Genomic DNA, 26,949 nt, shown 5'->3' on the forward strand with positions numbered 1-26,949 from the left:
GGGGCTTTAGCAGTCCAACCCCCACAATGACAAAGAAGTTTCATAAAATCATCAAAAGAGGCGTCTTTGTGGCGGGACTTGAGCAAGGTAACCAGAACCATAAGCCCCCGAGCTGAAGTGCCCAAAGGAGGAAAAGGAACAGATGAAGCATAACCTTCAGGTCCTGGAACTGAGGCAGCAGTAAGAAGCCCTAGTTAAATCTGAGCCTGCAAGAAAGACATCAACTGCTCCAGATCAGAAGGCCAAAGACTTCCCACCCAGTGGGTAGACTGAGCCAACTAGACCACTGACGAAGGCTTTAAAATCCTTCTGCCAGCACTAGAATCAGATAAATTGGATCTGGATCAGTTAGGCAGAAATCTGAGGAGCAGAAGGTGAAGATTCGGATGAGAACTCCCTTGGGGTAAGCAGGGAGTGAACCCTACCCAAACTACCTACACCCTTAGCCAAGAAGAGACTGGGGACACAGTCAGGGACACTGACATTTTCAAAGAAGTCACCATGGGGGACAGGCTCAAAAATAACAGAGATGACCATGGCAATAAACCACCCAGAGGAGTAGACGGTCTGTGGATCGACAGATCAGGATGATTAGTCAGAGTGGAAGCTGCTCTTTTGCAGCCCCCTTTAGCTTTCTCCTGGGTCTTGGGGTCCTTAGAGCTCTCATTACGTTGAATCCTTTCAATCTTGTTAAGCTTCTTCAAAGGAGAAGAAGCCAAAGTAGAAGAATCTCCAGAGAGCAATAAGTCCTACAACACTAACAGATCCAGTATTTCTAGCTGCTTATTAAAAAACAATCACACTGATACACTACATGTATTTCAGTATATATTTTAAATAAAATAAATCAGACATCAGTAAGAATATAAGATGTACTTGGCACATAAAATGTGGCTTTTATAATCTCTGCATTCTTCACTTTTCCCCCAAAATATTGTTGAATGTATTACACAAATATGTATTCCACAGTTTATAGTTTTAATTTAGAGTCTTTGGCTTGCAAGGCTTTTTCAGCCACATTTGCTTGTTCTTTCAGTAATGACACTTCTTCAGAACTTCCATGAGAATTCTTCAGCAAGAAATGTGAAATGAATAACTTCAAGCCTTCACACAACAGTCCAAGTTTTGGTATGCCAGATATTCTAATAGGAAACAAAAATAAAATGCATTTAGTTACATTTCTTGATCGATATAAAAATGTGAACTTGGTTTCTTACAATAATACTGAAAGGCAGTACCATAACAATACACATTTTTTGTTTCTTACCCAATCTTCGCAGACCACTCCAGGTCCCATCTACACATTATTTTCTGACACAAATTATGACTAGAAATAATTCCTTTCTTGGTTTATTCTATTCAACATTTGAGCTCATTTTTCTTCCTCTTCAAAGATGTATGTTCGCAAAAATAATGCAAACTTACTCTGGCAGCACAGTGCACTGGGAAAGAACTTGGCCAACAGCAGACAGTTTTGCTAAGACTGGTGTAATGAATGTGTTACACAGGACTTCTGACTTTCTATTTCCTTTCAAAATGTGTAGATCCAGCAACCAGCAGTGACAAAGAAGCTCCACTGAAACATCACATTTAATTTTATGACTCCTTTCTTACTCTTGAATCAAGTACAGTTGGTGCCTGAAGTCTCCCAATTTAGACATCTTCAACAAGTCACCGCTAATCATATACTGCTTAGGGTACTTAAAACGGAAACCATCAACTGCAAAAACGACCCTGTAGATTCACTGACATTTTTGCCAGTAGACCAGAATGTAGGAGCACTACCAAGAAACAAAACTCCACAACATTTTAACAGCTGCTTCCTGGGATGTAGTAACACCCTATATCAAAGCCTTCCTTCACTGGTAATTCCACATTAAAACTTGAGACACAGGGAAGGAAGACAGAAAGGGGACTGCAAATTTACCTCACAGCATAACACTGTAAATGGAGTGTACTACAGTCTGACATGAGCCTAAGTCAGAGTCAGTGAGGGCAAGTGTTAACTTGCTAGCAGAGTCCCCCCTGAAGGCACATCATTGCAGCAAGTTCCTATCTTGGCAAGTTAAACACAACACTCTAGATGGCATTTACCATTCTGAGAAATCAATGAACACTTTCCCTGGAAATTACCATTCTGAGAATTCAGTGCTAAGTATAAAGTATAAAGTATTAAACCCATTAATCTAGGTACTGGCAACATAAATGTAAGTTAGACAACATTCTAAAGCCATGTACTGTACTGTCAATAAAATGAAAACAAGGTATTTTAACAGTAACCCAGCAAATCTTCCTATGGCTTTAAAAGAGTGTCTAACATTTATTTCTACCGCAGGAACTGAGCTTCAAAGATACTTCAGGTGAAACTAACAATACATACCCAAGCGCTACTACATCAAGTGACCAGTGAGGGGGCCCTTTGAAATCTAAATTCTCCTTTAAGTGGTCTCTCAATGGTGAATACGTCTTTTTGAGCTTGGAAACATGCAAACCTCTGCCAAGGCCCATGAAGGGCATTCCTCTGTTGGAGGCATCAGTAATCCTCCACAGTCTCCAGTTCCTGACCCTCCTCCCCCAAGCATACAGACATTACCTGTAAACAAAATGAAATAAATAAAAAAAAAAAGTCCAAGTAGCCACTACAACCAAAATGAAATGAATCCAAAAGGCTACTAGCGAAATCACAAAGACGCTGGAAACGTGAATAAATTCCACACTTTTAATGAAGGTTTAGCGCTTTCATCTAGTTCAACTAGACTTCATCAGAAGCAATAATGAAGGTTAGGGCCAGCCTCTGGGACACTTGGCGACCACGACTATTAGCACTAATATATTGTCTCAGAGGCTGGCCCTAACCTTCATTATTGCTTCTGATGAAGTCTAGTTGTACTAGATGAAAGCGCTAAGCCTTCATTAAAAGTGTGAAATTTATTCACGTTTCCAGCGTCTTTGTGATTTCGCTAGTAGAAAAATGAAATAAATACAAGGATATAAAATTAGGAATTTGTAGTAACCATAAGTGAATTTTCTGACACACTCAGTAGCAGAAGAAACTAGTTCCAACACAAGGACACAGGACAGGGGAAAAAATTACACACTGCAGAAGACCCTCTCCATCAATATGCTAAGAACAGATATTCCTGTTATATTCCGTCTCAAAAAGCCTTCTACATTGGGCAGACAGCAGTTCAGAATCCCAAGTAACAGTCAGAATCTGATACATTCTGTACAGCAGCCTGGGTACCAACAATGCATTAGAAAAAAACAAAAACAGATGTATTCTTACTATATCAGCTAATCTACAATTTTTTTTCCATAAAATCCCTCTTCCAGGTTCAACCATGTAGCTGTTTGGATGCACAATGGAATGAAACACACTGCCTACATAAGTGGGCAAATCTCTGCCCATCAGTTCAACTCCATGCTTCATGCAAGAACCTTCCAGCAAACCTAGAAATAATGCATACAACAAGCAATGACACTTTTTTGAATTACAGGGAACTCCAAAAGCAGCAGCTAGCAGCAGACATCTCATATGCTGAGAAATTGGAGAAGTGTATTCCTGACCAGTCAAGGAGAGTCTTCTCATAGCTCAAATGATACCACGTGACTATAGCATTAAATCTAATGGCAAGGACACTTCTTGATGGGTCTTTGGTTAGGCTGAAGCTCAAACAGTACCACCACAGTGGAAGGAGCCAAAATATCACACAAGCAAAGTAGTAGGATTAGTTGATTTTGCATTACTGAATTGTTAAATGTGGCTTCTCTCCCTAAGTTGTGGTCAGTACAACAATGCTTGGTAAAAGTATGCACAATGGGCAAAGTGTCATCAATCAAAGAATTCCTGAAGAAAGCACTTGGAGGCAACTACTTCTCTTGTGCAGTCAACATTGACTGCATCATTTGTTAACAGGTAGCTACAGGTAGTAATTCACACAAAGACTGTCCACTTGACAACTGCCAAGTCCTTCTCTCCCTGAAGCAAAGAAAATAATGAACTAGCCCATCGTCCAAAGCTTGCATACCTGTTCCAAGTAATATCCAAACTGCTGCTGCACATCCAGGGTGTGAACATTCCTCACTCCCCTGGTTTTGTTGCTGCAAGGAAAATCTAGACGCTAGAGAAGTGCCTCATGAAAGCTTCTGAAACCAGAAATGTGGGTTCATTTTAATAGACCATTCCCATGTGAAAGGCTACATATGGTTAACTGCACACAATAGCCTAACTATCCAAGATTCATCTTGCAGAGTGAACACAAAGAAAATGGTTTTCCAAGAAATTAAATTCAACATAGCTAAGCTAGTGGGCTCAAATGGCAGATGGGCAATCATGTCTACCACGAAGTTCAGTTCCCATAGAAAGACTTCTTTAAAAGTAAGATGAAGAATCAACATTCCTTTCAGGAAAAGTCTGACCTACCTTCCCCAAGGTCCATACATAGAGAAACAGCTGACACATGCACCTTTACCCCAGAATGACAGAGGCGCTGATCATGCAAAGACAATTTAAGATCACTTGGAAACTGAAGAGGTATTATTTCAGCAAAAGTGGTAACCATTTTCAATTGGCATCATACGCCTGACAAGGGAAAGGTTTCCTGGCAGCTTTAATGACTTCTGTGATCCCCAATAACAAATAAGACAGAATAAAGAGATCTATATCAGTAGACTGTTTCTAATGTGCAACCAAATGTCCCTTCAACTATGAAGGCGGCCAAAGAATTATTTTCTTTACTTCTATGGACTCTGGAGTTTGAAACCAAGCCATTCTCAGTCACCAAATGCTACGGGAATTAAAATTAATCTTTTTTCCTTTTACTCTGTAATAAGATATGGAATCAGCAAGGATGACAGGAATGTGTATAGGAGCTCCCTACATCACAAGATATAGAAAATGCATTCCACAAACAACTCCTCACTGCCTCAAAAGAGAAGAATAGTATTCTCTTGTGGCAAACAGGTCAATGTCCTACTTCTGAAAGATCTGACTAGGCATAGCTTCTGAATCCAGATCTTCAAAGTACCCACCAGCTCAATTACATCCCCAAGGATATGAACTGCTGAGAGAAGGCCAGGCAAGCATCACCTCCCTTTGCTTGTATTGACAATATATAAAGGACTATCTGTCTGACCATATAAGGAGAGACCCCTGAAGCAGATGCATCTCTGATATATAAGTGGCCAGTATGTAGCTTGGGGAGGGGCCCCATACTCCTTGCACAGGGTTTTCAGTCCACAAGCAAAGTACCCATCAAATCTGCAAAGCGTTCAACTGCAAAAAGGGAAGACCCACCAAAAGACGAGTGTGGAATGTGCAATCCAGGGCTTAGCAAAAGGTGCCAGCCATCAAGAGCAGGTATTTGACTGCAAGGTGGCTCTGAAGCCACTGACAGATCACAGTCTACTGCAAACCCCACATCTTTGGGCATGCAGACAGCACCATGGAAACTGTGGATGCCATCAAGCCCAGAAAGCACAGCAGATTTTGAACCTGAAACTGTGCTCTCTCCCCACTCAGGAAGCCATCTCAATGAAGGACCTCTCTCAGATAGGGTAAGGAAGGACTTATTTCATATTATGGTGATCATTATAAACTGACTCTATGGAAGTTACCTGCAGGAAGACGGCATCAAGGAAGTCCTTGGACAAGGCAACATACCTTGCTGTCCTGGTGTCAAAAAGTCAGAAGGCTCTAATCCTGTAAGGCAACAATCATCATAGCAAACACCTTGATGAAAACTCCTGACAGTGAGGAAAGCCTAAACATAAACACCTCATACTGGAATTGATGCCCAACACAACAAACCCCAAACATGTGGATCCAAAATACCGACATGAAAAAATATATCTTCTGCGGTTAGCACAGACTGGGTTTGAACTATACCACTGCTAACAAAATGTGAAGAAAATGGGGTTACTACTGCCAACCAAATATGAATAAAAGGTCCTAGATGACACTAGGATGGCCTGTTGAGTTACAATTTTGGTACCCAGCAAGATAACCATGCAACAAAGAAAATGCACATTAATTCAATGCTCATTTCACAAAATGACAAACTTGTCTCAAGAGCATAAAGGGAATATGCACTGCTGTCCAGGGTACAAGCTTTCAAGATCCAGCCCCAGATAAGACTGCACACAGGCCATCTTCAGAATTGAGGTTTTGACACAGCACCCTAAGATCATTCCTCGCCACTATCTTTGTGAACCAGTATTCCAATTCCTTTTGAAACATAGCGACTACCTTTCACAAATATTACTTACAAAGACACACACACTCACTCACCCACCCCAGGGAAGACTGGAAGAGTTCTCCAATTCCCTGCAGCTTCTTCCAGGCATTGTACTACTGCCACAACCCTACTTTTGGCCAAAGACCTCCAGTTACCTGCTGCCCTTAATTACGCCAAATATGAAATCATAACAATCTACCTTAGACTGCATCCTGGTATCACACCCTTCCAACTTTACGAGTGTTGGTACATAGCCTAACCCCCTTAGTGACCACCTACCTGCTTTTGTTATCTGGGTAAACGCACACACTAAAATCTGTTCATAATCTCACTAACTTCTCAGAAGACAGGTTTAATGGCTTACTTCACAAAACAAACTGGTCACCACTAAAGGTACTGCCACTAGATGAAGCACTAGACTACTTTAATGACTGCTCTCAAACTGCTAGATACCTTAGCTCCAATTCACTCCAAACCAATCAAAAACAATCCCATACCCTGGCTAACTCAGGAAAGTAAAAAACGTAATGAAAAAAAAGGTTGCAGCCTGGCCTCTTTGGAAACAAAGCAATAAAAACAAGATCTCATTACTTTCAAAACGCTGAGTAACCAAACAAAAAAATAAATAAATAAATAAATAAATAAAGTAAGTCACCAAGGATAAACAGCTATACTATAGTTTCTATAGCACAAACACAAAACCGATCCAAAAAAATTCTGGTCTATCACAAATCTACTCCACCCTGGAACCAAGAAGGAATCCAAAGATTTCACTCAATGCCCCAAGCCTGCCAAATTTCTGAAGATTTTAATATTCATTTCATAAAATCTATAACCAATCTTCTCTCTAAAATAATACCTGCCACTCTTCTCTTTAGCCACTTCAATACTCCCCTTTCACCCGACCAAGACCCCCCCTGCCCTCAATGCATAGAAGCCACTCCTGAGAACCATCCCACTTTCTCTCTCTAGTCAGTCCCTACAAGTATCATAAAAAGATTACTGCTCAATGTCAAACCCTGCTCTACCTCTACTGACAACCTCCCTCCTACTTACCTAAAATTAGCAGTTGACTCTACAGCATACCCTGTCATCATCCTGATCAGCCTCCCTCCTACTTACCTAAAATTAGCAGTTGACTATACACAGCATACCCTATCATCCTGATCAATCGATCCATATCTAATTCCAAAGTACCAATCATCTGGAAAATGTCCCACATCATTCTCATTCACAAAAGAGGTAACTCCACAGAACTTAAAAAAATCTGTCCCATAGCCATACCTTTTTCCATCTCTAACATAATGGAAAAATGTATCCATATTCAACTCTTTAAATACTTACAGCATAACAACCTACTTACAAACACACAACATGGCTTCCATCCCTGCCATAGCACAACTACAGCCCTCCTAGACTTCACCAATCACAAAAACAGAGCCATAGAACCAGGCTGCTATGTATCTGTCCTACTTCTTGAATTCTCAAAGGCATTCAATACTGTGTCACACTCTTTACTCTTGAACATGTTATCTAACCTAGGAGTTACCCCAAACAAACTAAATTGGTTCCATAGCTACTTATATAATCGAAAACAGGCTGTAAAATAGTCAAATGTTATCTCCCCCCTTTCTAGCAAACCCCACCGGAGTACCTCAGGGATCCATTCTAGGACCCCTACTTTTTAATATTTTTACTCATGACCTACACTCTGCATCCACTAGTGGAACACTCATTCAATATGCAGATGACTCCTCAATAATCTATACATCTCAGACACAATTTTATTATTATTTTTTTTATTTTATTTTACATTTGTTTACCAGGAAATTCCGACTGGAGACCAGTCCTTTTTCAGCGGAGGCCCGGGTAGATAAGCTCCAGTAATAACAATTTACATGTATGAAAATACAAGTATGTATCAGGCATACCAAGTACATAAGTAAGAAAGAAGCAGTAAAAAGCAGTTACATTTTCAACAACCTACTGTATATAGGATCACAGTGGATAAGGTTAGTGATTTAGGCAGAGATTCACAAAGCACATCAGCTTCTCTCCAATACACAGCTAACTTTTTCTGCTGTTGAATCTTGGCTCAATAATTGCCAGCTATTCCTCAACCCAAAAGAGAACACTCTGTTTCTCTTTCTGTTAAAGAAGTATACTGTTAATCTAAACTCCTTCAAAATTCTCTCTTCTGGTAACACAACCATTGAAATTGTCCATCACATCAAGCTAATTAGTGGAATCATAGACAATCACCTAAAGTTTGATTTCCACATACAATTTAACAAAGAAAACCCACCATAAACTTGGTACACTACGCAGAAACAAACACACCCTCACCTCTTCTTCAAAAGCCACCCTTGCCAAATCTTTCATTCTACCCCCCCCCCCCCCCCCAATCTATGGAACATCAACACTTACCAATTTACAGGTCTCTTCCAGATCCAAAATGGAACAATGCTACAATAAAATGGCCAAATTTGCCACAAACTCAAAAACAGAACCCATCACCGTCTGGCACTAAAAAAACTAAACTGGACAGAATTCCCCAACTACTTCCTTTATACCCAACTTTTAACACTCCATAACATGGTCTACAAACTCCTAGCCTGGCCAAGTCTAATCATCATCATCAACCCATACAACCCAAACAGATCACTTAGGTCCGCAGATAAAGAGCTCCTCACTATATCCAAACCCTTTAAGTAAGCTGGACTAAGCCTTTACTCCCACTATGTTGCAAAACCACGTAATTCTCTTCACTTACTGTGAGAACTACTTCAATCTGATTTGTCTTTAAAGCTGTAGTGAAACACACATGATTAACTCCTAGCTGTACCACTGCATTGATCCAGGCTAACCTCTTTTCCAGTTCAAACTACACTGAATCTCTCTCTTTCCTTCTGTACTTCATCAAACTGTATCTTTTACTTGTATATATTGAAATATAATTACCAGTTACCAGACACTTTACAGCAATGTGCTAATTTCTTGGAACTCTTGTAATTACTCTTGCAATTATCACATTTCTATATAATTTTTATGTTATTTATAACTGTGTTCCTACTTCTTGGAACTCATGTAATTATCATGTTTCTTCATAAATTTTGTATAATTTTTATTTGTACAAAGTTTGCACACCTCTGTAACTGGAGCTTTGCTCCCTGAGCCTCCACTGAAAATGGGTTCTTTATGACACAGTCGGACCATTCTGGTAAACAAATGTCAAATAAATAAAATAAAATAAATAAAATTAATACTGTCACAGGCATCAGACCTAAACAATCTAGGCTAAATAAACACATGAAGCCACTGCTCATTAACCAATGACAAATGATAGCGCTCTTGTTAGATAACAGAAAGTAGTAATACATAAAAGACCAGCAACAAGAGCTTAAAAGAGAATACATTTTACTTAAACAATTAGCCAAGACTTTCATCTTTGTCTTTTCAGCTTTTCCCGGTTAGGAGTCGTCACAGCGGAATTCCAGTCCGCTAATGATTGGCAATAAATTTTTATGGTGCCGAGTTGCCAGCCCAACACCAAACCTTCAGCGAAGGCATGCCCATTCACGCATGTCTTTTGAATGCCACTCAACCGCAGGGAGGACATGCAGACTCCACACTGAAGGCACTTCAGCTGAGAATCGAACAGGAGAACCTCTTGTTGTGAGGCAACAATGCTACCTTTTCCACAGAAGTGGTAAGTTCTTTCAAGCAAAGACAAGAGAACACAGACTAAGCTCACATTTTTATACATTTCAATTTTCAGATGTGCTCTAAGGCTTCATTACATCATTTCCTCAATAAAGAAGCATCATGTTAGCTTTTCCTCAATTGTTATACTTTCCCAGAGCAAACATAACCAAACCAGTTCTGCCACCTGTAAAGGACAGAGGTTTAACTACAACAGTCCACAGACAATTTACAGCACCAATACACAGGCTGTTAAACATTCTTTCCCATCTGCATGTTAACATGTACTTTAACAGTTCTAGTCAACTCATCTTTGACCTGGATTATGATTACACTGTTTTATGACCTGGTAGTGCAGGAAATGTAAGCACTTAAGAAAGTTACACTCAAAGATATTTTCTTTCCTTGCAAGTCTACTGGTATTCAAAGCAAGAAAAGGTCACACCTTCCCAGACTACAAGAACCACACATTTTTTCTGAACAAATGTGTTACTAGTAGGAAATAAGGAAGCAAGAAGAAAAAAACAAATACATATTAAGTATAATAAAGTTTCCTTAGCCTGGCATTAGGCCTGGTACCGCAGCACTGCAGAAGGCTTGGACATAATGAGTACTGCAGTACTCATCATGTACAAGCCTTCTGCAGGATGACCACCAAGAACCAGATGTACTAGAAATGGTTAAAATAATTTCAATCAAAAATGAGATGAAACACATCTACCACCACAGAGACCAGAAGAAGTCAGGAGAAAGACTTACTCTTTCTCTGCATTGGGCAGCCTTTATGGCTTCTTTCTATAGAAGAGTCTAGGCCCATCCCAAGAGCTCTACTGAAATGCACTGACTCGCCAACGGGACTCTTTCTAAGGGAGGGCCACTGAGTTCCAGCATGCGTCAGAAAGTGACCATCAACAGCCCTCTGGTCCTTTGTAACAGTTTTCCAAGCCAGGATCATCTCTTAAGAACTGCTCCATCCCATAGGTAATACCAGACCACAGTCAGAACTGTTGGGAATTTGCCTGAGCAGCAGACAGCTCAGGAGTAAGCTAGATGAGAAACTGCTTAACAACCTTCCTCAGACATCAAGAAAGGATTTTTCCTCTATTGAGTTTGGCCAAGTTCATCAGAAGAAAGGGATAAAATTGTAGGTGAATACCAGCTTTCTCTTCAGGAAGCCACTAACTATATTGTATCCAGGCTTGCTAAACATATTCCATCACAATACCTGAGGTATCACAACCGCAAACTTAGCACATATCCCACATTAACACCTGTAGGCCCAGATCCATACACTGGGCCCTAGTCATGTTATCAGCACAGCCACAATTATAAGGGGTCACAATATGGCTTTCCACCATGGAGGCCAGAGATGAGGTTCAATAAAGTACTGCTTGAACAAGGATTCTGAGAGTTCTTCTATCTTGCCCAAGGCCTTCCTAATTTGGTACACCCGCAACTAGAAAAGCCAAGACAGAAAGCAGACTGTTCTTAGCCCAAAAGTGGCAGAAGAGTGAACTCTCTTACCAAAACTGTATAAACCTCTTGACTCTTGGTAAGGTGAAAAGGTGTTACAAGTGTAATGTTATGTGAAATATATGGAGGACTGAAGTGATCAGAATCACATAGTAAGCAACACAAGGATGCTTAAGAAAGTGTTCTGCCCACTCTAGAATGTCTTGTGAGAGACCTTTTATAGGGTTTGATGTGGTAGAATGTGGGTGCCTGCAGTACGTGAAAATGCATCCGTAATGATAGACTTCAAGGGAGAAATGACCAAGGGTCTTCAGGCTTCTTCCACATACTTCTGGGGAAGGGATCATGTTAGCTTTTCCTTAATTGTTATACTTTCCCAGAGCAAACATAACAAACATTTCTCCCACCTGTAAAGGACATAGCTAGGAGGTCTGCTTAAGAAATAATGGACCTGCCTAATAAGAGTTACAGAAATATAAAAAATAGAGAGAGACCTTTTCCACAGAAGTGTTAAGTTCTTTCAAGCAAAGGCTGCTTACATTTCCTGCACTACCAGGTCATAACAGGCCAAGCCAAACTGCTCCTTATAAGCCACAGGACATCTATAAAGGAAGGGTCACGCCAATGGGAAAGTGGGTGTGGGGAATCCTCCTTATCCACATCAAAGAAAGAGTGATCTCAAGATCCTCCAGGTTTTCAAAGGTTCCTGAACATGAGGGAGAAACAGAATACTCATGCTGCCCCATGTGCAAGGGTTAATGTGGGATGGAGCTGCCCTGGGCATTTGGGGATTTTGAAAATGCACCACATTATATGCTAGCCAAAGACAGCATGGATCAGGACAAGCCTGTGCCAGAATGACATGGACTTCAAACTTAACTCCCAAATACTGCAATCCTGGAAACGTAACTTAAATTTTCAATAAACGTGGCCGATATCCAGTCTCAGAGACAGGAGCCTGGTGTTGAATGGCCAGAGATGGTCCCGCCTCAAATGGTACACTCTGGCTCACATGGGTCTGAGTCCAGAGAAAGAAGCCCTTTCAGTCCAGAGTACTGATGATCTGTGCCTGGATGACTTCAGGGACCAATCCCCTAGGATAAGGCTAGTCAACCAAGGACTGTAGCCAAATATCCAGAAATGAACATGGACAAAAACCTCAGGATATATCCACAGGATGACGGCTCAATGAGTGTCTCACCTGTTACAAGATCCTTGACTGCCACGTAGTTCAAGCTCGAGATCTTTTTAGTAAAGGATGACCTCACTGCCTGAAAGGTTATGGGGAGGGGCACAAGCTAAACATCAGACTTACTGTGATGCTCAGTCCTGGATCTGACCTCAGAGTGCTTAGGCTTAACACAATCTTTTGCTATAAAATTGGGCTCCCAACAAGAGCCCTTTCTCTGGTCTCCATGCAGAGAACTCTTGACCACCACCATCTCTGTGAACCAGCAAGTGACATCCCATTCTTTGGCATTGAGAAGCATGGCTAAAAGTCTTGCAATTTTGGCATTTCTCAACATTAAGATCCGCTCAGAAACAATTCAAGTAACATTGGTGCAAGTCTTGGCGGATAACCTGACAGTCACACTGTCACTTAACATGATGTTTAGGCATATGAATGCAGGACTTTATTTAGGACAGCAAGGGTAAAAATTCAAATGGCATGAAGAGCATAAAAAAGTAAGGAACTCGAGGGGTGAACACTTATGCAAACTTGTGCATAACACTGCAATATGCATTGGCTAGGCATGCAAATGTTCCTGAATATGGGACTCCTGATGAAAAATATGCTAAATTCTGATAGGTGGAAAAGTTATTATTCAACCAAGAAGCCATCAGGGAAAGTCCTTACACTTAGAGCTATCAGTTCAATATTCCACAATTAGCAGTGTATGTCTTATGCACAGATAGGGAGACTTGAACTTCTGTAGGTACACAATAATGCAAAGAATGTCACCTCCAAACAAAATCAGAAGCAATAATTAACAACGTGCTGTAAGACGTTTTGAAAAAGTCAAACAATTCAGGCAACAGACAGAAAACAATCCATAAATAAAAACTTTTACTTATGGCAGATATGGAAAATAATTCAGATTATCTTTAGATTTTTTTCTCAATGGAAGTCCACTTTCTTATTTGTGTGAAATTTTTGCCATCTTTAAAATTTGATCATGGATAATTTTGATGCAACACATCACTTACAATGGGGTTTAGATCATGAATGGTAAGAAAGGAAAAGGAAAATTATCTTCCCAAGCAAATGCATATGTTTAGAGTCCTTCTCTGAGACAAGTTATTCATGTGTGTTAGATTTTTGGTATGTTCTGAAATAAGGAAAGGTATCACGGAATGCAAAATGCAACCAGATTAAACTCATCTGGTTTTTCTACAGTGTGTTTTTGTTTCTCAACAAGTCAAGCTGGAACATAGGTACATAGGTACAAGTATTACATTATGTAGCATCCAGAGGCAATTCCATTAAATGCTGTTTTAGGAAGTCATGAAAGCAGCAATGTTTTCCTTCTTACAAAAAAATCCTTAAGTATTCAGAGAAACATTTTTTTTTTTTTTTTACTTTGTCTTCTGTGATCATGTCCTTGTACTTCTGAGAACAGACAGCTGGAATACAAGTGAAGAACTGTGGTTTCATCTCTAAAGAGAAAGAAATCTGATGTTCTACTATTTTCATATCTGCAACAGGGGGGAGACACTGCTACTTGTGCTTTTTCATGCAATTCTGTAATGTGTGAGCACTGACTAAGGTAAAGGCAGCTTGGTAGCAGTGTTCATAGAGAATGCTGTCAGCTTCTGCATAATAAAGAAATCAGGAAACTATGCAGGATAGCAGAGTCTTGTCATCCAAAATTACCATTAACTACACACTCCAACGCAAACAAACAAAAACATAAATATACATTTATATTTTAAGGAACTTACCTTCCAAAGATAGCTGCTAGTTCCTCTGGACCTGTTTCCATTAAAAGTTTTCGCAGTATGTGCCGCAAAAGTCGCACTTTTGGTTTATCAAGTTCACTGAATTCAATTACCTGTTAGGATAAAAACCACATATAAAGAAAACAATAAAAAGACAAATGCAAAAGAAGAAATGCAAGTCTGAATTAATATAAACTAGTACAAGCATTTTGGATTCCAGTGCAGAGGGAAAAAAAGGAATGTGAATCTGCAAAAATCTTCTCTTTATGATGATTGATAATGCATGTAACAATTAGTAGATGATAATTAATATACTAAGTAATTAGGAGTTATGCATTTACCATAACTTGGCATCCGTCTTGTCCAGTTTCATTCCTCCTCACTACTGGGTCTTAGGATCAGATATCGGATCTGGTTCGGCCATTCAATTAGACTGATGCTTCAAATCTTAAGCTCCTCTCACTCACATAATGCCCTGCATTTCCTCTAGTTCCTCAGACCGAGTTTACTTCCCCAAAGAAAACAGAAATAAGTAAAGAAGCAAATTATAAACACTAAGATGTTACCCTAATCTGGAGTTCATATTAGGAATCTATGGATTCCTGATTCCTCTAGATACCTCTGAACTTTCTGAAGGGGGAAGGCAGGGTGGGAAGTGAGGAGGAATGAAACTGGACAGCACAGATGCCAAGTTATGGTAAGTACGTAACTCCTAAGTCTGATGTCCATCATTCTTCCTCACTACTGGGTCAGAGTCCCCAGCTACTTGATTTCCTAGGTGGGCACTATGGAAGGATATGCCTGAGCATCGGGGGAGCCAAACAATGCTCTGTCTCTGGAAACTATATCCAATTTATAATGCGAAAGAAAGGTATGTTGGTTTGACCAGGCTGCCACAGCACAAATTTCATCAATGGAGGTTCTAGCTGAAAGAGCTGAAGAAGTGGACATTGACCTGGTAGAACTGGCTTTCAGTGGACAGGGCAACTGTAAGCCTTTTAAGGAATAGATCTTAGAAATACAATTAATGATCCATTTAGCTAGAGTTATTTTTGACACTGCTTGGCCTACCTGGTTGGGTGAAAAAGATATTAATAGCTGTTCAGACTTCCTATGTTCCTTTGTCTTGTGCAGACATAAATGCAACTGTCCATGAACATCAAGTAGGTAAAGTATACATTCACCCTTTTTGGAATGGTTAGAGAAAAAGACTGGAAGATGAACGGACTGGTTTATGTTAGCCTCTGTGGCCACTTCAGGCATAAAAGAAGGATTTATCATCAGAGTATATGGTGGTTTAGATGATAAAGCCTGAATTAACGACCACAAGAAAAATGGTCTTCTAGGACAGAAATTTATGTCGCAAGGAATCAGCTGGTTCAAAGGGTCTCTAAGTGAGACCTTGTATTATCAAAGTCAGATCCCAAGGAGGGGAGGATCTTTAACTGGGGGCCTGAGAAGAAAAATTCCTTGCAAAAAGGCCTTGCATAATCTGTATGCTGAGATGGAAATTAGTGCATTAGAATCTTCTGTGAGGTGGAAATTAGCAATTGCTGTCAATTGTAACTTAATTGTACAAAAACTGGCTCCATCTTGAAAAAGAGAACTCGGGAAAAGAAGAATAGCTGAGATGAGAGCTGAAAAGGGGGTCAGTGTTGTTTCAATGCCCAAACTGAAAATCTCTTCCATTTGCTATTGTACACCTTTTTTGTGGAAAATTTTTGAGACGCAAATATGATTTCCCGGACAGAGGAGGCCAGCCTGGACTTTCTTAGAATCACTGGAAGTAGAAGAATCAAGTGGTTGGTCTTAGGGATCTAAGATTGGGGAGTTGGTACTCTCACGGGTGACAAATCAGATCCTATCTGGGATCCAGTATCCATGGTGGACATTTGGCATGAGACCATAGGAAAGGGAACCATACCCAAGGAGGCCAGAAAGGAGCAATAAGGATTAGAGTTCTCTTTTAAACTGGTGGCTTTCTGTAGAACTTTCAGAATCAAGGAAATTGGAGGGTAGGAGTACAGGAGACCCCAAGACCAATCATGCACTACAGCATCCCTAGGTGACTCCCCACTTGGAGGGATCACAGCGAAGTATTTGCTGCATTTGGTGTTCATGGGAGATGCAAAAAGGTCACAGCAAGGCTGGCTCCATCGGAGGAAGATTTGATTCGCTACTGACCGATTTAGGGATCACTCGTGTGGACTCGAGATAGATCTGCTAAGTCTGTCCACTAGAATGTTGGTCTTCCTGGGAATGTACGCTGCAATAAGAAAGCTGTCTGAAGAGATCGCCCATTCCCACACTCTCATGACGTCTCTACATAATGGGTATGAACGGATTCTCTCCTGCTTGTTGATATACCAGACTATTGACATGTTGTCTGTGCGAATTGCTATCCTTCCCAGAGGTAGGCAGTCTTGAAAAGTTTACAGCATGAGAAGGACTGCTCTTATCTCTAGAATACTGATGCGCAATTTGGTCTCTGTTGGGGACCACATGCCTTGTACCAATCTTCCTTCATAATGCCCTCCACCCCAACAAGGAAGCGCCCATGGTCACTGTGGCCATTGGAGGGGAAAGAGAAAAAGGCCTGCCCAGATAAATGTAGTCAGATAGCATCCACCATTGAAGATGACATCTACAGAGTTGAGTCAGTTTGGATCAGGGCATTTAACGGATGATACAGAATGGACCACTGAACTGCTAGGGTCCACTGAAGCACTCACATAAAGAATCTTGTCAATAATACTAGACGTATAGCAGCTGACATGAACCTAGAGCTCTTAGGATAAATCTTGCTGAGGGTGTGGGTGTATCTAATAAGACCTGGTCATGCCTCAGGGCTGACACACACTAACAGTAAGGCTGCTACTTGTGTGATTGTGTTCAGCTGCACTCCTTTGAACTCTATCCTCTGTACAGGTGTTAATTTTGACTTTGCCAAATTTAGCATGATCCCCAGCTGACTGAAGGTGTGTAATAGGTACTGTGTTGTTTGAACCAGTTGATGCCTTGATAGTGCAGTTAGGAGCCAATAGTCTATGTATGGAAACACCTGGAATCCTCGCAGTCTCAGGAGAGCTGCCACTACCAACATACATTTGTTAAACACCTGGGGGCTGTGGCGAGTCCAAAGGGCAGTGCTCTGAATTGGTAATGATTGGCTCCCAGCCAGAAGCACAAATTCGCCTGGAGCATCTGTTGATCTTTATGTGATGGCATGCATCCTGGAGATCTACAGAGCACATCCAATCACCCTTGCCTAGTAATAGCAGAATTGACTGAACCGTCACCGTGCAAAATTCTGACTTCTTGACATACAGGTTTAGTTTGCTCAGGTCCAATATCAACTGTAGGTTCCCTGTCTTTTTTGACACCAAAAAGAAGTGTGAAGAAGTTCCGCATCTTTGTTCTTCAGTTGGGACCTGCTGGATGACTTTTCTCTAGAAGTTTTTGAACTTCTTGTATGCCATACTCCCACTGCCTGGGGTGGAATGTCAGGGAGATTCCTTTTGGGGGGGTGGCTGGAAGAAGGAAAGAGAGAATGTAATAACCTCTGGAAATTACGTTTAGTACCCAGATGTCATCTGATAGTTTTTGTTCAGGTGTCTAGGTGCAATAAAGTCTGTCCTGACTGCCTCCACAGGAGGACAGTTGGGCAATGCTTCAGGAGAGCTGATAGGGCTCATCAGAGAAAGGTTTTCTGAAGCCCTGAATTTGCAGACCCCCTCTGCCCCTAGGGAGGTGTCTCCCAGTAAATCCTCGTCCTCTGCCCCTGGATGAGGAGTTTTTGTCAGAATCCTGGAAAGAACCCTGAAACTTTCTGAACCACATTTTCTTCCCACTATGCTGGTTCCCTAAAAAAGGCCTTTGAGGAGAAGAAAACTTGATCCCTACAGCAGGCAGGGTCTTTCCCTCTTGCTCACTGCGGGTAAATGTTTCTTTAACTGATGGTCCAAACAAGGAAGAACCATTGAAGTGGGCATTAGCAAAGGACATCTTAAAGGGTTACACGAAACCGCAAAGCCTCAACCAGGCATGTCTTCTAAGGGCTATGCCTGATCCAGCCACTAGAGAGGTTCCTTCCGCAACATTAGAAATCAACCTCATTGATGAATTAGCCAAGAAAGCGAGAGTCGACAGTTGGGGGAAAACTTGTTAAGGTCCTCCTCTGACATGGACTCTGAAAGAAAATTAGTGAGTTCCTTGACCAAATCCCTCTGAAGATGCGTGAAATGTGCCAAATAGTTTAATGCTCTCAGCGTAAAGGTAGCTGAGGCATAGACGCGCTTCCTGTGCCTATCCAATACCCAAGACTCATTATTCGGAGGGTACACAGAGGAGTTCTGTTCTGCTGGCTCCTTTTTTGTGGCTGCTGACACTATGGTGGCATCACCTGGAATGCCTTTACTCCATTGAAGGTGATTAGATGGGAGACTTAGGAACTTGTCGTCTCGGTTAGGGATAAGCTCCACTGAGTCCGGCTCCCTCCACACTTGGCAGGAAACTAGATCAATGAGCTTGTCTGCTGGATGGATCACCCAGGACATAGACGGCCTCATCCTGAAAGCCTCCAGAAACACAGATTCCTCAGGAGGAGGCAGCTGGGAAGACCATCCACCCTTTTGCGTCAAGATCTCTAGAATATTGCCGAAGATGTCTTAGGTTATTGATCGAGGGGAACCTTCTCCCTCATCAAAATCTACGTCCTTGGTCAGAGACTCCAAAGAAGAGTCTATGTGCTTCCTCTTGCATGTCTTCTTCCGATGCACCTCCTCCATGGGATAGTCAGGTGAGGACTTGGAAAAGCAAGTGATCCACTGTAGAGGGGGAGGCTGGAGGACTTCCTGGACAGGCTGGCCATGGATAGAATGACTAGGACCAAAGCTTGGATCAGATGAGGAATGTATAGGTTCCAGAGGGGTGAGGTGATGCATCTCAAGGCCTAGAGAATGCCCTCTCTGCCACCTGAAAGGCTGACAAACCCGGGGATCCCCCCCTCCTTGGAGCTGAAATCCCCGGAGGAGAGAAGGGAGACACCAACCTGGATTTGAGACCTCCAGACAACACCTGCCCCAAACTGTCAAGAGTCAAAGCCCTACAAACCCAGGGATTCCCCCCCCCCTCCTTGGAGCTGAAATCCCCGGAGGAGAGAAGGGAGACACCAACCCGGATTTGAGACCTCCAGACAACACCTGCCCCAAACTGTCAAGAGTCAAAGCCCTAAAGGGGAGGGACGGATCCGACATTTCGGGTCCAGGACCCACTCTGCTCCAAAATCATCGAAGCAGGACACTGCTGGAGTAAAGGAAAGTACCATCCTCGGCTTTGATGACGTCTCTCTCAAAGTATCAAGATCCTGGGCTTCTGAAGCAGGTGGTCAGATTGGAAGAGAAGTGGCTAGAACGGGGCTCTCACACATCCAAGATGGGACGAAGACTGTAAAAGTCCCATCATGATCTGAGCCTTAAGTAAATCTTCACATCATCCTGTCCATCTTGGAACAGGAAAGCCTAGAGGAGACCGAAGAATGAGCAGCACTAGCTGGAGATGGTGACTTGCTGTGCCTTGGCGTATGGCTCAGAGATCTCCAATCTGTGCCCTTCGCACTACCAGTGGTCGTCTTCAGTGGCTGTTTGTGCTTTCATTTTCATGGTTTTTACCCTAATTTTGGGTGTTTCTGTTTTAAGAAAGAAGACTTACTTGGAGATGGGGAACTCCAAATCAGAACCATCTCTGATGGATCCAACAGCATTTTCAGATCCAAAACCTTTGGATCCGAGGAAGGTCAGATCTGTAAAGTAGTCACATCCAGTGAAAATAACATTGGATCCGAGCAGCCACACAGACCCGAAGAAGGTCTGCTCTTTTTCTGATCTGATTTCGGATCCAACAATCTTTGCCTTTTCTCTGGCACCGAAGCCAAAACCCCTGGGGAAGCTGAGGGGCACATTTCTTAGGCTCCCTAGAAGCTCCATATTTGGCAGGCATCGGAGCCTCAGATAAGGGCAACAGCCCTTTCAAAATTAACTTGTTTCTTCAAATCAGCTAAAGCACAGGGGATGAATCTTGTGCAAATTTTGCGGTTCTAATCTAGGTCAGCAGAATCCAGGCAGTAGATACACCTCTCAGTGGCATCCGAATTCAGAATTTTGTGCCCAGAAGAGGTGCATCTTTTAAAACCAGTGGGTTTGTCAACCATTTTCACAAGCACACCACACATGCGTGAAGGCAAGAGCCCACACACACACTCACTACTCCAACCAAACTCTGCAACAGAAATTATAGTAATACCTAAAAAATAAAGATACCAGGAAAGTTTTTTTTTTTTTTAATTGGACAGATAAAGGTTACAGCAGTAGGCCAATGGCTATATGGAGAAGGAGGAGCATGGAAAGGGAGAGGAAATCAGCCCTTACGCCAATGGAAAGCTAACAAGCTGGGAGGGAAAGTTGAAGATTAAACTTGGAGAAAGACTAAGAATTTAAACAGAAGAAACACAGAAAAAAACTACACTTATCTTGGAAGCTCGAGACTAGACTGCAATCTCTGACCAGAAAGGCGATAAATGAAATCAATGAACTAGAGAAGATGCATGGCATTATGGGAGTGGGAGGAGATCGAAGCATCAGTCTATTGGAATTGCCAGATCAGATCCAATATCGGATCCTAAGACCCATTAGTGAGGAAGATTGAAATGGACATCAGATTCTTATTTTAATCCAGTTTCACTGTTGCATTTAGAGCTAAGTAGCCACTTGGTGTCAAGTCCCAGATTCAGATGTCCTCTGTGTTTAGCAGAAAAATACTAAGCGTGACACTGAATTAAATGGCATTTTCACATTAACACATAGCTAAAAAATAGTTATGATGATTTTGTCACATAATACAACACAGCAGCTATATGACAACCCATAACATGGCTGCTTTGATCACTAAATTTTATGACACTTTACAGAAAAAAATGTATGTAAGATGACAGTGACAACAGACAAAAACCTTGCTGTTAATCACTCATCAGCTATATACACTGTTTCAACTTGTAAGTAGTATGTGCTAATTTGTATGGGCTGCCTTATCATACCTGACTCCAACTGTTGTCCCAAGAACTCTTTTCTCAGTCAGAGCTCTCACTTTGATCTGTGCCATTTCTGTTGTCCCCCTCCACCACATTTTGCATTTTGTTCCTTCTTTCTTTGCAACTACATCCTAAATGTTTCCAAGATCAGTAAGCCAAACAAGATTTATTTCAGATGACGAAGATTTTTTTTTGTCCTTTCCACATTCCTAACTCCACCAAAGCTGTTCTAAAATAATTCTTACATCATGGTCCCACTACTTAGTCTGAAAGGATGATTGTGGAAATTACAAAAAAATCAAGAGTAGTGAACCTGAGAAAAATCTGTCAATTACTGGTCTCTCCTAAAGTAAGTTATGGCCATCAATTCTAAGCTTCTAACACACACAATGGCACCAGCCACCTCTTGGAAAAAGTTTAAGTAATAGTTAACACCACGCATTTATTTGTCCACCTATATTATAATCCAGAAAGGCAAAACTACACAATTTTCGTCTCACTTCCTGTCAAGACATACAATGTGAACATGTGAAACCAAAGACGATTCCAAAGTATTCCAAACACAAAAGGAACTTTAATGCATTCCTTAACAGAGCTCACCTTCAGTTAGTCATCCTTTATTTATCTCTTACCATAAATAAATCATTATACACTTGGCTTTGCTAATGATGGTATTTTACTCACTCACCCTCCATCTTTGGGCGGTACAGTGGTGGCACAGCGGCTAGTGTTGCAACCCGAGTGCTTGGGTTTTCCACTCTGATTCTTGGCTGAGATGTCTTTTATACACAAAATGCACTTAATTTCTCTAACTGTGTGGATTTCTGTGTTCTTGTTTCCTCTCAACGTTCAAAGATGTGCTGCTGGGAAATTGGAAATTCTCCACAATCAATCATGAAATGCAAAGGGGCATAATGCTCTTCCTAGGAATACAAGGAGCCAATGAAGGACAGAACCTATAATGCGTCACTGATCCCTTATCATTCTAACTCCAGCATCTGTTAAGGTGAATTACCATTCAGCTGTACTACATACATTGTAATTACTGATGTAGGAAATGTGTATAATTTCAAAGAATACCAGAAAATGCTATCTAACAGGCTCCATAAAGGCTGGCCTGTCTACAGCATTTCTTGAAGAACTTTAAAGGCAATTAATCCTGCTTTGCTCTTAGACTGGCCATTCAATGTATAGTGTTTTGTAAAAAGTGCAACTGCATACCCATTTTTTGGTTTCAAAGAACAATTACTGAGGAAACCTGTAGCGGCAGTTGCTGATCTGGTAAACTGTGACGCCAAACCTCACTAGGACAGTGGTTTCTTGTACTTCACAGCAAATAATGCAATTTCCTAACTACTTATGAAGGGTCTCTGTTTACCAAATGATCCTATGTTTTTGTGTAAGAAGCCAACTTACACGTTTATTTCTTTATTTGCTGTTTGCTAACCAGATTAGTGGATTGGTGCAAATCACTTTTTTAAGCTTCATTACGGGCCATATGGCAACACACGACAAATGCAACAAACACAAAAATAAGTGGAAAAATACAGACATAGCAAACACTAATTTGCTAATATAAATAGTATACATAATCAATGCAGTAGAGGAATATGCAGCTAAGAAGCAAGTTCCAACTTATTTACATTCAATAGTATGATTTTTGCAGGTTTAAGTTGCAATTAGAGAAAATAAGTTGCTGAGAGTAATTTAGGCAGGAAGGGTGTTCCATGAGGCAGGGGCAGGTTTTTAAGAATAATTTTTCACAGACTACCAAGGAGAAATGTGCTTTTAAAAGTTTGATGCCTGTGTTGTTGCATAAATGATAGAAGAGTTTGTGTATTACAAGCTTAGATCCCTGTGTACATCTGTGAAGTACAAAATTCTCACATTTTCTCTCTTTCACCTGGGGAAGAAAACAAGGAGCTGAACAGAGTTGAACAAAATGAGTCAAGGAAAACTTGGTGCTTGAATTGCTCTATCCTTTTCGTGTTAGACTGGCCTTAACAATCCCGTAGTCGATAATTATACATTAACGTTAGTCAGAATAACTGGGATCATATTACAGATTATATAAGGGCACACATGGGTGTGATAAAGCATTTAGGAGTTACCTCTGTCCATTAGAATACAAGGGGCAGTACTCGGGTAAATGTTCTTTTACCCATCCACAGATCCAGGTTGCTCTTGCATATGGACAGGGATTGGTTTTGATTTACATGGACAGGGAGTCTGTTCCACAGCAGTGGTATCAAAGCCAAAGTAAACTTTATTATCATTCAGAACTACACCACAGTGTAGCTTAACGAAATTGTGATGCTTCGTTCCCAGTGCAAAAACATACATACAGAGAAGAATAATAAAACATAAAATAAAATAAAAATAAAAAAATAGAATAAAATAATAACATAATGACCAGGCATACTTAAATAGAATTGTGTAACATGTGCATGACATTAGTATAACATAAGAACTAAGCAGCATATGGAATGGTCAGCATGAATATTGCACAGTGCGATTTATACTGCACTTTACAGAGTCCTATGGTAAGGTAAGGCATGAACCAATGTTAAATATGCACATCAGTTAGTTAGTGCACATGAAAAAGCTTAATACTTATAGTGCAACAAACCTTGGATATGTAAGGATCTGTACAGTCAGATAAATAGCATATCTATGTGGTAGGAGGGGAAGAATGCAGGGAGTCTCCCGACTCATTTTTCAGAACAGTTCAGTAGTCTGATGGAGAGAGAAAAGAAACTGTTAAGTCTAGAAAGCCCTACGGTGCATACTTCTGTATTTCCTACCAGAGGAGAGGTAGGAAAACACACCATTTGCAGGATGCAAAGGATCTCTAGATATCTTCCTGGATCTACTGATGCAGCATGATTCATGTAGGTCTTCCAGAGGAGCAAGAGAGGAACCAATGATTTTCTCTGCTGCCCTTACAACTCACCTAACAGCCTTGCAATCAGAGGTGTTGCAGCCCCCATATCAGACAGTGATGTTATTGGTAAGGATGCTTTCTATGGTACATCTGTAAAAAGTTTGGAGGATGGTCTTCGATAGTTTTGCCTTCCTCAGTTTCCTTAGGAAGTACAATTGTTTTTTGACTATGTAAGATACATGGAATGACCAGGATAGGTCGTCAGTGATATGCAGTCCCAGAAACTTTGTACTTTTGACAATTTCCACTGTCATCCCTTTCATCTGTAGAGGTTGGTGTGGTTCTTGAAACCTTCTGAAATCCACAGTCAGTTCCTTAGTCTCCCTTCTGCTGAGATGTACCTGTCCCTCCCAACCATTCTGTTGATGGTACAGAAGAGGTTTAGATCACTGGATCAAGTATTTCTGATCCCATCTGACTTGCTGATATAAAGCAGGTCCATCAGTACTGGGTCAGAGGATGCATTGTATGCCAGACTGCAGGTCACCTCTTAGCAGTCCGTAGGATACCAGGTATAGTGACAGGACTTTGAGGCGGTTCATGTACGACACTTTGTTTAGACCTTGTATCCTTATAGCAAGGTATCTATGTGTGCATTCTACTTGCTGCATGTCTTTGGACATATACATGACAATGGGGACATCATGCTCAATGACCATCCTAATTAGAGCTGAGAAAAGTGGGAACAACAGTCGCAATCCTTTTGTTTATAAGCTGTGCAATATAGAAGGACTTTTCTTATGACAACAGACACATGTATGTTGAAAGACAGATCACTATACACAACTTCCCAAATCCCGAACAAAGGATATGATGATGCATTTTCTGGCATTTTTAGTCCGTGAAACTGGCACCAGTTATTTGTTTAGAACAAACATTCCTGACAGATGGTCAAGTCATTTAAGAATTAAATAACTTCTCCAAGCTTGCAGTCATCTGCAGACTTATTCAACTGCAGCCCTTATTGGTTTTTATTTCACAGAAGTAGATGCCAAACACGGGAGGTCCCAGCACCAAACCCGGGGAGACTCCACTGGTGACTGGTTTCTCTGCAGAGGCAGCATCCCCTTTTGATATTCTTCATCCTATCGGAAATACAGTTGGCAATCCACTGGGTGATGCTGGAGTTTTTTCCCCAGTTTATTTAGCTTTTTTGCTATGCCTGAGTGGAGGATTGTGTCAAAAGCCTTGGCCAAGTTGAGTAAGTGGTAAGTACCTTTTTACCTTCATCCACTGCTTCGGTGACCTTTTCAAAGAAGTCCACCAGGCTGAGTATGCATGTCCCCTGCTCTTCATAAATTCAGACCAGTTCAGTGTCTGGATGTTCCCATGTCCTTACTAATTACTGTTATAAGTCTTTCCATGGTTTGGATACGAGTTGGATGTGAGGCACATCAGAGTTATGGGTCTGTGGTTGTGGAGGATCCTCCCTTATGTACAGGAATGAAATCAAAATGAAGAATCAAACCAGAAATATCAAGGGCAACTGTGAAAAACACCAACACAGTAGGAGAAACAGTTTAACGCTTTCATCCGCCAAAAGGCTGGACTTCCTCAGAATACAAACCAGACATTGAATAAGGATATAAATACCCACCCAATTAAAGTCAATAGCACCAAACAATAAATTCATTGAATAATTGAGGCTTAATGCATAAGGACAAAATTAAAGTGAAATGCTTAATGCTTGTGAAAATAAATAAATACAAAAATGAAAACATACACAATATATGGCCTACACATGTTAAACATTTCTTGTGAACCATAAAAAATATTATGTATATAATATAATAAGGTGAATATATAAAGCACCTAAGTGCATATAAAAATACATACATGAGCAGTACACAAAAACCATGTTATACAAAAAATGTATAAAGAAATATATAAATGTTTAAAATTTGTAAATGGCAAACCTAGATTTAAGCTTGAGGAGACTAGCAATTGAAATGACATCATTAAGACCTGGAGAACGTGCAGCATTACACCTAAGCTGCCATCTGAGCTCCAGGAATTCAAGAAAAATAGTAGAGAAATGACTGCAGTTGTTCTCCATTCACTTGGTACAAAACCTGTACAGAGGCTGAGGCTATACAGTATTGCTGGGGGGGGGGGGCTGAATTGTGCTTCATGCTATTTAAGACACATCCAAGGACACTGCCAGGACCCACTGATGCAGTCTTTTTTAGCTACTGCTAGCACTTTCAGAACTTGGTCTTGTGTGATAGTTGGGGGCAAGTCAGTTTCAGGTATATCTTGTGTGATCAACGGGGTTGGGGGTGGGGGGGTAGTGCTTAAAGTTTAAGGTGAACTTACTGGCCGGTAGGTCTGATATCTCATCAGTTGCAGGGAAGGTAACCTCATTCAAAATCTGCTCAGTGCATTGACGCACTGTGCATCTGAGATTTCGAACATAATTAAAAAAGGCCTTATGACTGTCTTTGGCTTGGGTGGCTATTTTACTCGGAAACTTCTCTGTCATAATTTATCAAGATCCTGAATTGTTTGTTGATTTCAATAACGAGAGCTCTATAATTCTGGAAATTATTCTTCTTACTTTTGGTCAAAAT

At 41.0% G+C, this 26,949-nt stretch overlaps 1 protein-coding gene across 1 annotated transcript in view; it reads right to left on the reverse strand.

Annotated features, from left to right (window-relative positions):
* Positions 1-815: 815 nt before the first annotated feature.
* Positions 816-26,949, reverse strand: part of NOM1 (nucleolar protein with MIF4G domain 1) — a 507,890-nt gene continuing 481,756 nt past the window's right edge. The window contains exons 9-10 of the mRNA XM_044065581.1: positions 14,355-14,464; positions 816-1,142 (exon numbers count right to left, since the gene is read on the reverse strand). Coding sequence (XP_043921516.1) covers positions 971-1,142; positions 14,355-14,464 — 282 coding nt within the window. The 3' untranslated portion in view covers positions 816-970. The remainder of the gene's footprint in view (positions 1,143-14,354; positions 14,465-26,949) is intronic.

This window comes from Protopterus annectens, chromosome 3.part0 (assembly GCF_019279795.1).
Source record: "Protopterus annectens isolate FY-2018-M chromosome 3.part0, PAN1.0, whole genome shotgun sequence".
NCBI classification, from domain to species: Eukaryota; Metazoa; Chordata; order Ceratodontiformes; family Protopteridae; genus Protopterus; species Protopterus annectens.